The 18,364-nt window shown below is 35.0% G+C and overlaps 1 protein-coding gene across 1 annotated transcript in view; it reads left to right on the forward strand.

Annotated features, from left to right (window-relative positions):
• Positions 1-1,511: 1,511 nt before the first annotated feature.
• The window catches only part of gbe1b (glucan (1,4-alpha-), branching enzyme 1b), a 154,430-nt gene continuing 137,577 nt past the window's right edge, over positions 1,512-18,364 (forward strand). The window contains exon 1 of the mRNA XM_058745129.1: positions 1,512-1,742. Within this exon, the coding sequence (XP_058601112.1) occupies positions 1,645-1,742 (98 nt within the window). The 5' untranslated portion in view covers positions 1,512-1,644. The remainder of the gene's footprint in view (positions 1,743-18,364) is intronic.

An 18,364-nucleotide genomic window follows, 5' to 3' on the forward strand; every position in this document is an offset into this window, starting at 1 on the left:
CTGAGGTCCTGAGTGCAGTGGAACTGGTTTTCATTGATGATATTTCTGTACATTGCTCCATTCAAGCTTTCCCTCAACCCTGACCAGTCTCCCAGTCCCTACCACTGAAACACACCCCCACAGCATGAGGCTGCTACCAGCACACTTTACTTTTGGGATGGTACTCTGTAGGTGATGAGCAGAACTGGTTTCCTTCAAAAATGATGCTTAGAATTGAGGTTCATCAGACCAGATAATCTTGTTTCTCAGAGTCTGAGGGTCCTTTAGGTGCTGTTTTCCAAATTCCAAGTGCGTTTTCATGTGTCTTCAATGAGGAGAGGATTGAGTTTGGTCACACCAGCATAAAGCCCAGATCGGTGGAGTGCTGCAGTGATGTTTGTCCTTCTGTAGGTTTCTCCCATCTGCATATATGATCATGGAGCTCAAGAGTGACCATCAGGTTCTTGGTCAGCAGTCTAGTCAAGGCCCTTCTCCATCAATTACTCAGTTTGGCTGGGCGACCAGCTCTTGGAAGAGTCCTGGTTGTGCCAAACTTCTTCCATTTGAGAATTATGGAAGCCACTGTGCTCTTGGGAACCTTCAGTGCAGCAGAAATCCTTTGTAGTCTTCCCCAGATGTGTGCCTCGATACAATCCTGTCTCTGCGCTCTGCAGGCAGTTCTTTTGACCTCATGGCTTGATTTTCGCTCTGATTGCCAGCGGTGAGGCCTTATATAGAGGTTTGTGCATTTCCAACTCATGTCCAATCAATTGAATTTACCACAGGTGGACTCCAATCAAGGTGTACAAACATTTCAGCAATGATCAAGAGAAATGGGAGGCACCTGAGCGAAATTTCAAGTTTTGTTGCAAAGGGTCTGAATACTTATGTAAATGTGATATTTCAGTTTTTTCCCCTTCTTTTTAATACATTTACAGTTATTTCTAAAATTCTGTTTTCACTTTGTCATTATGCGGTACGGAGTGTAGATTAATGAGAAAAATTTAATTTAAACAATTGTACTATCGGGCTGCAACATAACAAAATTGAAAAAAGTGAAGGGGGTCTGAATAATTTCTGAATGCACTGTATATGGGTGTGTATAATTTTTAATTAATTATAAATTTTATATTTGAATGTTGCTGTTATAAAAACTATATTTCAAATAAATATTAAATGGAGCATATTATAGGTCATAGCCTACTGCATATGACACTGTTTGGATTCATGTAGGCTACACTATTCATAATTTTCTTTTTATTCTTATATATCTATAATGTAAAACTATTTATATTCGATTGCCTTTATATGTTTACCTTGTAGCACTGTCAGAGAGTAGGGGGGCCTGTCCTTATCAAAAAAGAAGAGGGTTGAACTTGTCAAGGGCAAAAAGTTCTATGATTCGACTATCCGCCTCCCCTAAAAACCTCCACCCCAAATCTGAATAATTGCGCGGTCCCCTTAAAGCACCGCGCTGCCATTTAAGAACAAACATGGAAAGTGAGCTCAGAAAGCCACATCCTCTTGTTTTCGTATGGGCAGGGCAAAAAACGTAACCCCGAGTCTCAAATGACAGCGCGACACGAACCGCTGCTCATTGCTGCCCAGTGAAAGCGGCGTTTTAATCGAGGGTGTCGCTGTCGATTGCTCTGGTCTGGCGTGAAGATGGCAGAATCGGAGAATAATGTTTCAGTTCCTCACTTGAACGCTCTTCTACAAATGGATCCTTACCTCAAACCCTTTGAAAAGGACTTCCAGAGGAGGTAAAACGTGCTTTTAAGCGTTATTTGCATCTTGTCGCTGGGTAATGGTCCTGTGCCCGTCCCAAACGCACAATGACACGCATGTCTGTCTGTCAGCCCTTCACCCGGCACTCAGGAGTTGTTATATTAATTCAGTGTAGTGTCCATTAAGAGACAGCTGCTGGATGCTCTCCGCCTCTGTGTATAAGAGCTGCGTGCCCTACTGAATATGTAAATATGGACATCTGATGGTTCATATGGAAGCTTGATGGCGATGACACACTTCTCTGCAACGAACACGTTCAACTGCAGCACAAAAAGAGAAAACGCTGCAGTAGAGGACAACTTTTTTTTTTTTTTTTGGTCGATTTTGTGCTTAACAACAACAATGCTACTACTACTACTACTAATAAATGTACTACAAAAAGAATATTTTATTATTATTATTGCAGATTTCGCATTTGCATGCACCTTACATGTTTTCAAACTTTATAAACCTGCAAGTCAATATTTAAAACCCTTCCTTTTGACCCCCTCACCATCTTATGCTTTTGCTTCCTTAACAAGTGCTTGTTTTAATATATTTTAATTATAGAAACCAGGGCAGCTTATGTATTAAAAATAATATTTTTGCTTATATATATATTTTTTATATATATATATATATATATATACATGCACACATACATATATACACACACACACACATATATATATATATATATCTCGAATAAATATCAATGTTTTGTCATGAACTTGTTGCTATGTTTCTAAGGAATGTAAACAACATATTTAAAAATAGAAATAGTTTTTAATTGAGTAAGAGCTCACTACATGCTGCACTTTTTTATTTAAATATAACTTTTTAAAATATATATATATATATTGTTTTGCATCCCTAATAAGTTTATTAAGGCCCCCTAGTGGGCTCCAGCCCCCTGGTTAATATAATTAATAATCTGTACTGTAGTCATATATTTTTAAGCAAAATACAGTAGAAAAATGTTAAAAGGTTTACAAAAAAGATATTTTGAAGAATGTTGGTAAAGATCCCCCTTCTTCTGCTGAACACAGTTTCTGTCAGTTTCTGGTCCCCATTGACTTCCATAGATTTTTTTTCCATACTATGGAAGTCAATGGTTACTGTAAAATGTTTGGTCACCAACATCTTCAAAATATCATCTTTTGTGTTCAACAGAAGATAGAAACTCATACAACTTGAGGGTGAGCAAATTATGACAGAATTTTAATTATTGCATGAACTATCCCTTTAAGATTCATTCATCAATGTCAAGCTACATTTATTTATATAGTGAATTATGCAATACAGTTTGTTTCAAAGCAGCTTCACATTAATAAACAGGAAAATAACAGTGTTAATGTTGTAATTGTGTTCATGGTTAGGTTGAATACTGTATAAGCTGTTAGATGCTGTCCTTTAGATAAATGGAAAAGTGTCCCATTTTACCCTATACTATGTATTAACTATTTAGGCGTCTTTACTTTACACATGCTTGTTGCTTCAGTGCACTGTGGCCCCGCCCAACAATTTATTTTTAATATATAATCTATTTTTATAATCTTTATATAGTGCTGGCTTTGACATTGTCATAATAATTCATGAACAGCTAAATACATTTATAGTTCGGACACCTATTTTTAGTCTCAAATGCTAGTGAAATGCTTGCACTGTGTAGCCTGGGTCGGTGTTCCCTATAGACCTTCTTGACATTGGCACTGTAATGAGATCATGTGACAACACAAAAATGTAACATACTACACTGTTTATAATTGCATGAGTCTCACACAACTTTTTATTTTAATTTTTTTACGTCAGCAGTACTGCTTAGTATGCGGTACACTACTATTCTGTTGATACCCGTATGAGCATGCTTAAAATGAATGGAAAGAGAAATGTTATTAGGCTGCACTTATTAATACATAAAGACCTACAGGAAAGTGATGGATGACTTGGGGTGACCACCTTGAATATCTAATTATAATGTCACTCATAATTATAGTTACAGTTTAACAGAGTTATATTTGAGTATATAAACAGTGACGCACAATTGGTACTTCAGCTTCTGATTGCTTATGCCTGGAGACTTTGAGTGCTCTGTACCAATTAGATGGCACTTAATTGCAATCCAGTGAGTGGCACTGTCAGCAACCGTACGCTCACCACTCGTCACTTTAATACACGATATACAGGGTCTTATGGCACCGTCTTTACATTTGATTATAATGATAACAATGCCTAATTGCATTGTTGCACGCATTAAGTGTGCGTGGCACAGTCTGCATATTTATGACTCGACATTCTCCATTCATTAGTGCCACAGAGACCACTGACAAGTGAAATGGAGTTCTTCATTATCGTTTTAATTAACACCAAAGTCTTGAGGGGTAGCCATCGAGGTATCTGAAAACATGGTACATGGTTTCTAATTTTACCCCTCTCTGCGGAACTGGTTTTGAAAGTGGAATAATGTTGTGTCAAATGTGTGTCACGGATTGACTGAGTACAACCACATGGGATGTAAGAAACTCAGATTATTAAGAAAGCCTCTACTCTTCTTAGCATGTTCCGTAAAACTCTTTTGAAATGAAGGTTAATAACATTTCAGATTTCTGGGCTACTTTCATTTGCTCTGGATGAGAGAACCCATAGGAACGGGAAATTGCAAATGAGATCTCTTTATTATCTCATTTGTTTCTCCTAGATTGCAGTGATAATTATAGAGAACAAATTGAGAATTTTGTTTAAACTACTTATCTGTCAGTTTCCGCCACATAAGACAAAAAAATCATGCTTTGGTAAATCATAATTATGATGCAAAGAGTTATAATTGTGATATAAAAAGTGATAATGACATAAATAAAAATTGAGATATGTCAAAATTAAGACATAAAAAGTCACAATTATGATATACAGTGTCAAAATAAGGATGTGGAAGTGTAATAATAGTGATAATTATACATTATTAGACAAGCACTCGAAAGTATAAGAAAAAGTTAATAATAGGATTTTAAAATGACATAATGGGATAAAGTCAGTAATGAACTAACATACATGCATGTATATATTTAAGAAAAACATGTAATGTTTATATATTACATATATTTATATATGATATAAATTATATGAATGTAAAAATATACATGTCAGTATTTTCAGAATATATGCTGTATGTGTGTGTATTTATAAATGCATAATAAATATACACTACACACACATTATGTGAACAACTTTTATTTTGGATGCGATTAATCGCGATTAATCATTTGACAGCACTAATGAAAAGTATAAATTAATTTATTTTGATTCACATAAAAATGAATTAACTGTATCTACGTGAATTTTAAATGTGACTGTTTCTGTTGTTTTTTGTTATCTTAGAGAAGCATCTGAAACTGTATTTTAAATAGTATTTTAAAATGTTGCAAGCCAGACTCGATCTTGCATTACCCTCATGAGCACCACAGCACCACAACTCAGCTAACTGTTATGCTACAGCTCTAACATCTGTGAGTTACTGAGTGATGAAAGTTCACTAGGACTCCTGACCTAATGTATGTTAGCAGCACATTTTCTTGTGGGAGTTGAATGAACATTAGGTGGAAGTGAAGTCTTTTGGAAGTAAGATGAACTTTGTTTTATTGGTTTTTGGTGGCGAAATGCTCTTATTGAGCTCAGACGGGTTGCAAAGGGTCGTGCTCTGATAAACAAACACTCTAATAGGGTGAACAGAAGAGCGGTGCGTGTGCTGTTTTAACAGAGGCTAATCATTTACACGTTGCCCTGAATATCAGTAATCAGCATGGGCAAACATAACCGGCAGAAGTTGTTTTTCATATGCTTTCTCATAAATATTTAGCCGGTTTCCCCTGCTAGCATAAGTGAGATGATGCAAACTTGTGAGTGGTGAAAGTGTAAAACAACTAAACAACATGGATATTTTGTCCAGAAACAACACAAAAGTTACACACTTAAGGGTTTAATTTGTTATATCTAACGTCAGCAAGAACCTCAAGTTGTGATTGATTTTACTTCAGTAAAAAGCCTTCTTTTGTTCCGCAGATGTTTTCCTCTTTTGTTTTTATCCGTCATCTCTGTCTTTCTGTCGTTGCTTGGCTCGGCTAATGTCCGTCATGTGCACTGAGCGCTTTCTCCTCTGCATCATGAATAACCACGCCCCTTATAACCACAAGTTTGTTTTGGTACTCTGCCCGACTCAGTTTTCTAAAGCGTTTTTGAAAAAATACGTGCCCCACCTTTAAAATACCCCACAGATAAATTTTTATAGCTTGTTAAAATTGCCACTTTTAGGGTATGAGCCAAAACGTGCTGTTTTTAAGTATGTTGCTTTAAATGCAAATGAGCTGTTGCTCCTGGAGAAGAGGGCGGAGCTTCCAGAGCTCAAGCTCTGGCATTAGCAGTGCTAGCCTTTGCAAATAAACATTCCACTATTAGTACGAACCTGTTATCTTTACTGAAAACATAAAACTGATTAAAACAATTATACGGTGCAATTACAGACGGGGAGCACGGCGGGATAAGAATAACGACATAGCTGGTCTCGTGCTATCACAAACTTTATAAGTCCCACTTCTGATTATGAGCTCGACGACTTCAAGCGATTGACTCATGCATATGCAACTTTTAACTACCATATTCCTATTCACGATCATTCTGGTAGCATTTGAAGGCAGCAGCAGTGAAAACAGGCAGAGACAATGAGATAGCTTTAGCAATTAGCCTTACAGAGTGCCAAGAAGCTTATGAGAGTTTATGGAGACTGCTATGTTTGTTATATAAATATGCTTGTAAAGCCTCTTTGGCGCTGACATTATATATCTCTAGTAATGGTGGACTGCAGCTTCTCACTCAGGGCTGTGTTTATGCTAATAGGGCAGAGAGCATCACAAATGGGCGGGACTTTTTTCCCTTAACTTTCGTGTTTATGACATAAAAGTTGAAATTAACAAATATATATATGTGTGTGTGTGTGTATATATATGTGTGTGTGTGTGTGTGTGTATATATATATATATATATATATCGCACGAGTAGAAGTGCGATATGGCTGTATATTGCACGGCTGTGAGTCGGCCGTAGTGCGATATACAGCCATATCGCACGTCTACGAGTGTAATATTGCGTTTATACAACAGTTTGACGGCACGAGTGTGTAAATAAATTAGAAACGACAACAAAGTGTCTTTAAAAGCCTTCTTTTGTGCAGAACTACTTCCTTCTGCCACAGATTTAAATCTAAAGTTGACCGTTTAACAGTTGAGCCCAAGCCTCTGTTACTAATTCCAAAACGTCACTTTAGAAATAGTAATGAAGAAAAGTTGAGTTGCCTCATTGAAAACTTATTGTATTACTGTAGTAAAAGCTTGTATTATGTAGAGTATTATGAGAGAGAGATGGACTGAGCGACTGTGATTACCTGCTTCTGACACAGTATCTCCTACAGACAATAAAATATAAGTCTAAATGTCCACTGAGGAAAGCGTTATCTTTGTCTTATCGTCAATATCTTTTCATCCGTTAAGCGTGATTTGTGATGACAGCACTGCTCATTTGTTAGCTGCTTCATTGTTGAAAGTGAAAATAACTTTTTTTTTTCTCTTGAGCTGTTTTTAATCAACCTTTTATATGCTGCTTGTCGCCATCTAATGGCGGAACAATGTAACTAAAATCACAATCACGAACACGCACCATGCCTAAACACTATTATTAAATACTATTATTATTTATATAAAATATTATTTATTGAATAATCATAATACTGTAATAAACAACAACAACAGCCATCATAAAAGTTGCTAGGCAATTCAGCCAACCGTACAAAGACAGCGTGACATTGAATAAACATGATAATATTTTGCCAAAACTATTTGCTCTGGAACAAATAATAGTTTAGTGAGACCAAAGACTGGCCATTAGATTTACCCAACACAAATTATATCTTGTATTTAACCCTAGAGACATCAGAGCCAGCGGTAAATTCCAGAAGATCTGGCTGCGGTCAGGCACTCTCTGCGGGTGTAATGAGCTCTGAACGGCCGCTGAACCGATGGATCTTCCGTCTCCGAAAATGTTGAAGCAAATTTTTAAATAGACCTTATCTTTATTAACAAACCGTATATGTGAAGTCCAAGCAAGCGCATTCCCGCCTAAAAAAAACTCTTAAAACTGCATTATGTGACACAAAACAGTATTATTTTTTAAATTATAGTGGATTAGGCCGTCCGCCATGACACACGCTGTGAGAAATACGGCAGCTTCGGCAAGCGGAGTGATACAAACGGTGAAGAGGACGAGGAGCTCTGTTGAACTCCAATATCACATACCTATCAGCCAATCAGATTCGAGAACCAGAAAGAACTGTTGTATAAATATATATATAATTAGGATATAACTTATGAGATAAAAAAAAAGACTGAAATAGAGATAAGCAATTCTGACAAAAAAAGTCATGATTATGAGATAAAGAGTCATAATTCAACAATTGTGACCATAAAATTCAAAATTGACAAAAAGTTGAAATTAAAGTTGAAATGATGAGATAAAACATTGAAATTGACAGGGGGAAAAAAAATCATGATTACGAGATATAAAATCAAATTTTGGGACTAATAATTTTGACATAAATGTTGAAATTGACATAAAATTCTGGCAAAAGGTTATGAGATAAAAAGTCGGAATTATGAGATAAAATTGCCAAAGCAATTTTTTAGAAAAAGTCATTATGAGATAAAGTCTCATTATGTTATAGGATAAATAAATCAAAATTATCATAAAAAGTTGAAATTATGAGAGAAAAATGTGTCTAGTGACATGACACATTATTGCTGAATGTTTATAATTTCAGATATACACATTTTTGGTATATATCACATTTTATTTTAAATTAAGTGTCAGCAAAACAACAGTTATTTTAGTACTATTTATATTATTATAGTATTAATATTTTCAGTTGGCTTTTATTTTTTACATCTTCAAAAGTTTTTTATTATTTTAAATACTTTTAGTTAACAATAACAAAGCTGAAACAGAATATTAATTTTACTGTGATTACAATAGTACATATACTGTACTTTGTATAATATGTACTTTAAATAATATTATATAGGGTAATATAATGCATTAATAATATGCTCAGAAATTTGTAGTCTGTGTGATTTGATTTAGTGCACTGATAATCATTTATGATCATGCATCATATTTTCCTTAGTAATATTTCTTAGAAATATTCCCTTCTCAGAGACTTTGATGCTTGCATACACGGTTCTTGGCCTAAGAACCTGTTTTGCCTCACTCTGCAGTCTGGTGTTTTTGTTGAATAAGTGCTTTTTTGGTGGGTGTTTATGACGTGACTGGGTCACGCTGAACACACATCTACGTGTCACGGTCCATTCCAGCAGCAGCGCGGACTCCAGGGAGCCCCGGGCAAGCCTCACACACCTGTCTGGCCCCTGAAAGCCCCTCTCCTCCCCATAAATAATTGTACATAGGCAGGTGCCAGTGCAATAGCTGCTCGCCTCTTGATCAAACCCAGCATCAGAGGCCCCTGAGCAACAGGAGTGTTTCTTATGAGTGCAAGCGTCAAAATCAACAAGGTCTTGCGGGCAGCTCTGAATCACGCTGTGCCTCAACAGAGGGAATGAAGTGTCAGGAATTCAGATGACTAAAGAGACTTGCTAAACTTCAAACTGGGATTGATATGTGTTGCTCTGATCACTTGTTCTCGCAGCTTTAGAAAGAGTTGTGGTGAGTAACTTCTTAAACATTTTAGATTATGATGTGTTGGTGCACAAAGCAGAACAACAGCCTCCTTTTATGCCTTGAAGTGAGAGATTTTTGGTTTCGCAATATTTCATTTTTGTCTTGTGTAGACCAGATTTTTGTCTTGGGCTCACTTGTGTGGCTCCCTGATGTTTAACTTTTATGTTTCTGAGAGAAAAAGCTGTTTGTGTGTAGTTACCCATCAGTCTATGCAGTATCACCAAAGTGTGAACTCAAAGGTTGACCACAAAGACTTAGTGTGGCATTTGGGACAGGCCCGCAGTAATACCAAGGTCTTGAATGTCCCTAAGTATAAATAGCAACCTTGTTCCCCCGTTATGCCCAAAGTAATAATAATATCAGTGAGTTTGTCCAGCTGGGAGTGTAGAGAATGGTGATGTTAGACCACAGGTGCACCTGGAGGTCTGGACGTCCTACTCTAATGAAAGAACATGCCTTGCATTACATTTTCATTTTTTTATTTTATTTTTAGTTTTTTTTCAGGAGTTGAGTGATGTTATTTTTTACCATTAAGAGCTTTCATGAAAATTAAATGACAATTTCACCCCAAAATTTGCAAGGTAATATAGAGTTATATTATATTATATTATAAATTAAAAACAACGAATATATAAATAAGTATTAATAGAACATTGTGTATATATATATATATATATATATATATATATATATATATATATATATATATATAATAAAATGTGTAATTATAATGTGTTTGTGTATATAAATTATTATAGTAAATGGATTGAACACAAATTTACAATTATTTTAAATTGTAATTTCATGTTGTAGGACATCTAATTTAGGCTTTCAAATTTGTAAATATTTTAAAACAGTTTTAAAGACTTTTGAAATTTTGAAAATACAAATAATTTATACTTAGAATTTTAAAAGTTTGGGGTCAGTAAGATTTTCAATGTTATTTTAAAGACATATATTTGGCTCATCGAGGCTGCATTTATTTGATCAAAAAAAAAAAAAAAGAGAGACAAAAAAAAAACAATAATATGTGATACTTTTTTTTCAGGATTCTTTGATGAATAAAAAGTTCAAAAGAATAGCATATTCAAAAAAAAAAATATATATTTTGTAACAATATCTCTTTACTGTCAGTTTAATCCTTGCTGAATAAAAGTATTAATTTCTTTCAATTCTTAAAAAAATAAATAAAAATACTTATCCCAAACTTTTGAATGGCAGTGTAAGTAAAATAAATTCATTTTATTCAACAAGGATGCTTTAAATTGGTTAAATGCTGAGGGGAAAAAACTAAAATTATGTTTTAACATAACATTCTTTATCACCAGATCATCAGAATGATTTTTGAAAGATCAAGTGACATTGACGACTGTGATGGTGTAAATATCTTATAATATTAAAAGATTAAAATAAATAAATAAAACAAAATAGTATTATTATTATTTTTTTTTTAACAAATTAATGCAGCTCTGATAAACATTTAAAAATTTTAAACAAATAAATGCAGCTGTGGTGAGCATAAGAGACTCAAAATTATTAAAATCTTACTGACCCGAAACTTTTAAACAGTAATTTATTCTTTTATTTATTAAAATAATATTCATTTTCTTTATACAAAATATAATTTCTAATTATTATTTTTTGTTTGTCTTATGGTGAAATATGACATTGAACCATGGAAGAGGTCTTAAAATGGTGGCAAATGTGGCTAGACTTGGAGTTAAACTATTTCTGTGTTCTTCTCTTGTATATTTTGTAAGCCGTTTCATAATTTCTCTAAAAGTACTTTCATGTAACCTCAAACTTTCTTTTGACACAGTTTCACAAAGACTGCTGGGAAAACCCAGCATTCTGTTCTCTAGACTGTGTCTCATTGCATTCTCTCAGCTGATTCTGAAAGAGCATGAAATGCAGTCTGATTTTGTCTCCATCTGGGACTGATATTTCCCAGCAGTTTTCCTTTGACAGTTACTCAGCCAACTGTACATTTGTGAGAACAAGCTCTTGAAACTAAATGAACAAACGGTGGGGAAAGTGTGAAGGTCAATGGGTCACACATCCTCCATTCTGCATGATATTGGCACAATGTGTCACAGCTCCAAGGTAGTTAACCAGAATGATCTTGGTTCGAATCCAAATCTAGTAGGGACTCTGGGATATTGGCCTCGTAGTGGGTTATGCCCTTGAACAAGGCACTTAATCCAGAACTGATTGCTGCATCATGGGGCTCGTCAATACTTGTTTCACTTTCCAGAAAAAAGCCTCTTTAAAGAAACCAGAAACATGCTAATTTAAGATAATCTTATCCATATAATATAACACTTTATTTGATTACAAGTAAACAACCTAAAAAGCTCTCATACTGTACATTGAATGTTGGTATCTGGCTGTCTAATAAATTCATTTAAGTTGAACAATAATGTTTGTCATCTTTAACTGTTGTTGAAATATACAATATTGGATTAATTCTTTCTACTATTTGATACTATTTGTAAATCTACTATTTGATTAATTCTACTATTTGAGCTTTCCTGTAGCTCAAATAGTAGAGCATGGCGCTAGCAACGTCAAGATCATGGGTTCGATTCCCAGGGAAAGCAAGAGCTGATAAAATGTAGAAACTGTAACTTGAATGCAATGTAAGTCGCTTTGGATAAAATGCATAAATGTAAATTTAATTCAGACATATATGATTGAACCAGAAACTGATTCCATGGTGTTCAGTGATGCCTTCAGATGGTGTTGTTCAGTGATGCCTTTTCGCATAGTTTGTCTTTAAGCATATTAAAAACATTAGACAGACATGTAAACAATGTTAAAAGCTTACATTGTTAATAACCCCCCATTGAAAGTTCAATAAAAATGTAATTCTTGACTGATTCTTAAGCATATTTTCTTAAAGGGGTGGTTTACTGCTTTTTTTCTTTGCTTGATTGTGTTTATGGGGTGTGATATAACATGTCTTCGTGTTTCGTTTGTTAAAAAACGACCGGTTGACTTCCTGATTCTATGAAACCACTCCCTCAGAAACAGACAATGGGCTCAGATTGGTTAGTTGGGCCGGTGTGTTGTGATTGGCTAAACTGCGTACTGCACATTGTCCGGAAACGTTCACGCCCATTACCTTCACGGGCGACCGCTGCATGTGCTCCGGTCAAATGTAAATAATGGTGTCAATATTGCCGTATCAGTTTGAGCCAGAATCAGACCCACAGCTCTTACAAAACGTTTCTGAATGGAAGTTTGCTGTTGTGATTTTGTCTTATACGCACAAAATAGCATCGAACTAACTGGCTACTATAACCAAACAGCGTTGGCTTGTGTTCTTAATCAAATCGGAAAATTACGTCATAAAGTATACATGGAAAATACATTTACAAAATTAGTACATAATTACAAATTCGGGTCCAAAATGTTTGTACGCGTTTGTCATAGACACACGAAATAGCATTTAACTAACTGGCTACTAAAGCCAGCGTTGGCATTTGTTTACGTCCTTGATCAAACTAAAACATTACGTCTGAAATTATACATGCAAATACATTTAAAATTATGAAATCTTACTTACAGGTTGTGGCCCAACAACTGCTGCCTCTGTTTTTAAAGTTGTAACTGCTCCATGTTTTAGTATAGTTTCTGTGTGAATCCGGCATTGAACTCCTGTAGATTCTGGAAGCTGTCTTCCGTAAAATGCGCAGCACAGAGAGCTGAATTAGGATTGTAATTGTCAGGAACATAATCAAATATAAATTTTAACCATTGTTGATGAACTACAGCGTCCGTAGGAAGCCTGAACACAGAAAACCTGACAGCTGGGTGAAAATAACACTGTTTCAACGGCATGGCTACAACTCTCCACTATAACTCTTCCTCTTCGAAAAAGTCGCAGAACATGGCCTTGCCCCCTTTTTTTGCCTGTTCCGGAGGGAGGGGTTGATGCAAATTTATGGGTTTGTTACGTATGCAACCCGGGAAAGTATCTCGTTGTAGTCCCATATGAGTTGTTTTTGTAGGCATTAAACTTCCTGACTTTTAAAAGACGATATCTCCGCTTACGTTGAACTTTCAGCGCAGCAACTTTGCAGATACTGTTCATGCAACAACAGCAACATTACACACTATTTAAAATGAAAAAAGTGAAATCGCAGTAAACTACCCCTTTAAGAACACTTTTATGAAGTGATGTTTTCTTAAAATAACAGGTTTAAAATGAAAACTTACAGAATTTAATCGAGGGAAAGAAAACAAAAAAAAAACACCTCATAGTCAGTCTTCTTATTCTGCCTACACAGATTATTTAGCTTTTTACTCAAGTTAGAAAAAATAAGAAAATAGCGCTTAAGAAGAATGTTTCGTATATCTGGCCCCAGGTATCCATAACTAATAAAAAGGCAGATTTATGTGTTTTACTACCTTTTAATTGTTAAGTTTGCTGCTTTTTTGTTTCTATTTTATATGACCTTGTGATACTTATGTCAAGCTTGTAATTACAAGTCTGACAATCATATGAACATTTTAGCAAATTAGATACTCCATGAAATTCTTATAGGATTTCTAAAATCGTGCAGTGTGTAGAAGGCTTAAAGCTGAATAAGTCTTTGTGTTCACTCCTGGTCTGCATATTTATTTATTTATTTATTTAGTATGGATTATGTCCGATGTGAATTTTCTAAAGTCTGGCACACTACAATTTTGGACATGATTTTGTTGTCTAAGAAAAATTTTGGGAATCATAACAGATTTCTTTCGTTGTAGGGCACACTTTGATTTCTTAGCATGACATGATCAATGACTGCCAAATAATTGCCATTGAGATGAGTTGTAGCCTCTGATGAACTTCAGACAGTGTCAGAAATTTTGGGTCGCAGTCCTAAAATGTGTCTGCCCTGCGATGGCCATCTCTACAAATTCCCTGTTTTGCCCAGCCAGCTGTCTCCTATCTTTTGTTTTAGTGCCAGGAAAAACATTGGCAACATTACTTCAAGAGCTCGTTTGGGTTTGTGTGGTACCATTTCAATGTTGGCGATATTAGAACGTGACACAACTGATCGTCTAGTCAACACTGTTAGTCTGCCTCGGCTTTAACTCAAGATCTCACCAGATTTGTGTTGTACAATGCGTCAAACAACAAACTTACAGAGCAGAAAAAGAAGAAAAAAAATCAAACAGCAGATGCTCAGCTTTAGAAAGGACATCTATAGTCTAGTAATTTGCACTCATTATTACTAATAAGCAGGTTTGCTGAAGTTCTGATTTCAGTGCGTTCAGGTTTCGGTAATGACCGTGTTGGAAATCAGCTTCCTATGAAGTCACCTTGACTCTCTGATTGAGATGCAGTTTCTGATCTCTCCTCTAGACTCTAATCATCTGGGACACGAGCCTGCGGACATGCGGAGAATATCACTGACTTATGGTGCGGCAGTAGGCCAACCCTCCCTCCGCTCCTCAAACACTGATTTCTTATAATGGCAATGACTCTCATAATCACAGAGCAGCTGAAGTTTGACAGTCGGCATGGACTGGGAGGGGGTCAGATTAATTTCCTTGCAAATAGCTATCAGGTGTTTGCTTTTGTGTTTGCCTTTTGGGAGTCCTGGAAACTGTCATGCTGTAGATGTATTTAAAAGGGAAACTGATTCAGTGTAACACACTTTTTAGGGGTGAAAACTGACACTTTTGAGGCGCCATGTAAGGTATTTGTTCTCATTGCACAGCTCAGATCGGTGTCGTACAAGATTCGATTGACCTTCAGAAGCCAATCCTACTTAGACTTAACTTTGCGTAAAATTTATTTATTTATTTTTTTCGTGAAATCTGCGTAAGGGTTTTCACAAACAAATCATGATTCATACTAAAATTTATTCTAAATTCATGAAAAAATGTAGGAACAACTGAAACCTACGTAGAAATCACATCTGGGTGGCCTTTCATGAACAAATCTACACATAAATTTACACATTAATTAACATTAAGGACACAGGCAGTAGAAGGTATATTAGGCTGCTGTCACTTTAAGACCTAATGCACAGATCCAATAGTGATACACATCTGATTCTTCAAACAGTTTACATTCACTCAAGACATAAACAACTGTATTTACATGAATACTTGGACAAATCAGACATTTTGACAATTGTCTCGTTCGCTGTCTAAGATGTGCTTTCAGTGTGCGCACTTTGGACTGAATTGAGTTCTCTTTGGTGTCATCACATTTTTTTAATTTAAGGTACAAAAGCAGGGCAGTAGTTTTTAAAAGTTACTAATATGTACCTTTAGGTAATATTATGCACTAGGGATGCGCGGTATACCAGTACTGGAAAATTACCGGTATATATTATGTTTCAAACGGTACGATATCATAATTTTGCTCAATTCTGTGTTTCATACGCTGCTGTTGCGAAGTGCACCTGTAGGTGGCAGTGCTTCCCAAATTGCTCCGCAACCGGTAAACGTGACAACAGAACAACGCGATCAAACAGATGAAACTCTATAAACGCACCCAAAATTAATAAATAAAAAGAACAGTAGAATTGAAATATGGCATTACTTTGCATTCAAAACAGATGACAAACGTGGACGAACTGACCTTACTGCACCTGTATGCAAGTGTTGCTATAAATCATGTGTTGCCACAGGAGGCAACATATCAGATTTTTTAAGCATTTGTCGCTTGCTCATCCTGATCTTTTCAGAGAATTAAGAGATCGACAGGTGAGTGCATCATTCATAAATTCAGATTTAATTTTAACTTTTATTTACAACTGATCAATGCACATACAGATGTGATACAGTAAGTGCAAATGTGCATGTGACACGCTAGAACCAGTGAAGTTTTGGTCACATAATATATGCACTTGCATTTCATACAATCGAATATTACTTGAATTTGAATTAAGCAAGAGTTTTGCTATATTAATTTTAGTATCAATAATATGAAGGGAATGTTTCTGCCGCGCTGCCGACCGCTAATATGAAGCAGCTGAGAGAGCGAGTGAGATTTATATTTAATAGTGCTGGGCAACGATTAATCGCGATTAATCGCATCCAAAATAAAAGTTTTTGTTTATATAATATATCTGTGTGTACTGTGTATATTTATTATGTGTATATAAAGACACACACATACAGTATATATTTTGAAAAGATTTACATGTATATATTTATTAATATAATTTATATGATATATAAATATATTTAATATATAATCATAACACATTTTTCTTAAATATATACATACATGGGTGTGTATTCATATATACATAATAAATACACACAGTACACACACATATATTATGTACACAAAAACTTTTATTTTGGATGCGATTAATCGCGATTAATCGTTGCCCAGCACTAATATTTAATGCTTTTTCTTTGGCTATCTGAGGCTGAAATCTGAAAACAATGTGTGAGAGAGAGAAATAACAACGTGATTTTGAATATTACTTTGACTGTTAGAATAACACAACATTTGTTGCATTAATTGCGTTACTTCAGTTTTGTTTTTTTTCCTTCAAACTCAGTCAAAATGTAACCTATATTCCCGGTAGGTTTGTTACATTTTGTGACATTTTGTTTGCACTATGCGTTTGAACTGAAAAGATAAGAAGATTTGAATATATTTTCATTTTATTACTTCAGTTATATATTTTTTTTCTCCAACATCAACATGTAGCCTATGTTCCCTGTAGTTTTTTTGTTACGGTTTGATACAAAGGTATTAAGATATGAATCTGTTTTTATTATTATTATTTTAATAAAATTGTTTTCAATTCACTTATCTTTTGAGGCTGGATATTTGTCACCTATGGTATCGATTTAGTATTACATTCTGGTATCGTACCGAAGCCAAAATTATGGTATCGAGCCATCCCTATTATGCACCCTTTTGGGTAAATGGTACAAAGGTTTACCTATTGAAAGTGTGCAGTGCCAGAAGAAGCTTTTTTTCTGTGTAAGCTGAAGTATTTGGCTAGTAAATATAGTAGGCTAATCCAAGTTTAATTTCACCATTCTATACAATATATTCAGTCATTTAACATGTGTATCATTTAGAAGACATTGTCATATAGTTCTGATGACATAAATCATAAGATTGGTAATCAGACATCAAATTGATTTAAAATAAACGTTCTATCAGCCAATAGAAATTGCTTTGAAGTCCAAAATGTTACGTGCAGTGTGATGTTAAACAATGTAATGCAATTTATGAACTTTTTGTAATATTTTATTTAAGCAAATTTTTGCATGACAATATGCAATTTTCCCACTATGCTCGCTCTTAACACATATTATGCTGCATTTAAGTGTAAAATAATTCATTTTCATTCATACCGATGGCAGTCAAGGATGAAGGATGGATTAGTAAGCCAGTAACCTTTTTAAATATGACACTGTTACGGTGCTGTTCGTTTGTCCATTGATTTATGTTAATTTCTTTTAATGTTTGAAAAGAAAAATGGGTCTTCTCTCTCAAAAAAAATATGTGCTTGACGCTGACCGAATACGAGCACATTTGTATTCATATCGTAATATTTCTGTGCTTGTTAATATGGTTCGTGAGAGAAACTTTAAAAAGGCTTACAACTTTAAAACCAAATGCCAGAGGTTAAACTGCCTCATTGTGATTTCACATGACAATGAATTTATTCACGAACAGCCAAGTTTGATGGTACCACTTTACGTGAAGGTTATTTTTGTTAACTTTTCGTGAACTTATGATGAACGCTTACAGCATTTATTAATATTGGTTCATGTTAAATTATACGTACGTTGCTGTTCGAAAATTTTGTCGGTGAGATTTTTTTTTTTTTTTTATGTTTCTGAAAGGTGTCATTTATGCTCACCA

Source organism: Onychostoma macrolepis, chromosome 15 (genome assembly GCF_012432095.1).
Source record: "Onychostoma macrolepis isolate SWU-2019 chromosome 15, ASM1243209v1, whole genome shotgun sequence".
In the NCBI taxonomy this organism is placed as follows: Eukaryota; Metazoa; Chordata; class Actinopteri; order Cypriniformes; family Cyprinidae; genus Onychostoma; species Onychostoma macrolepis.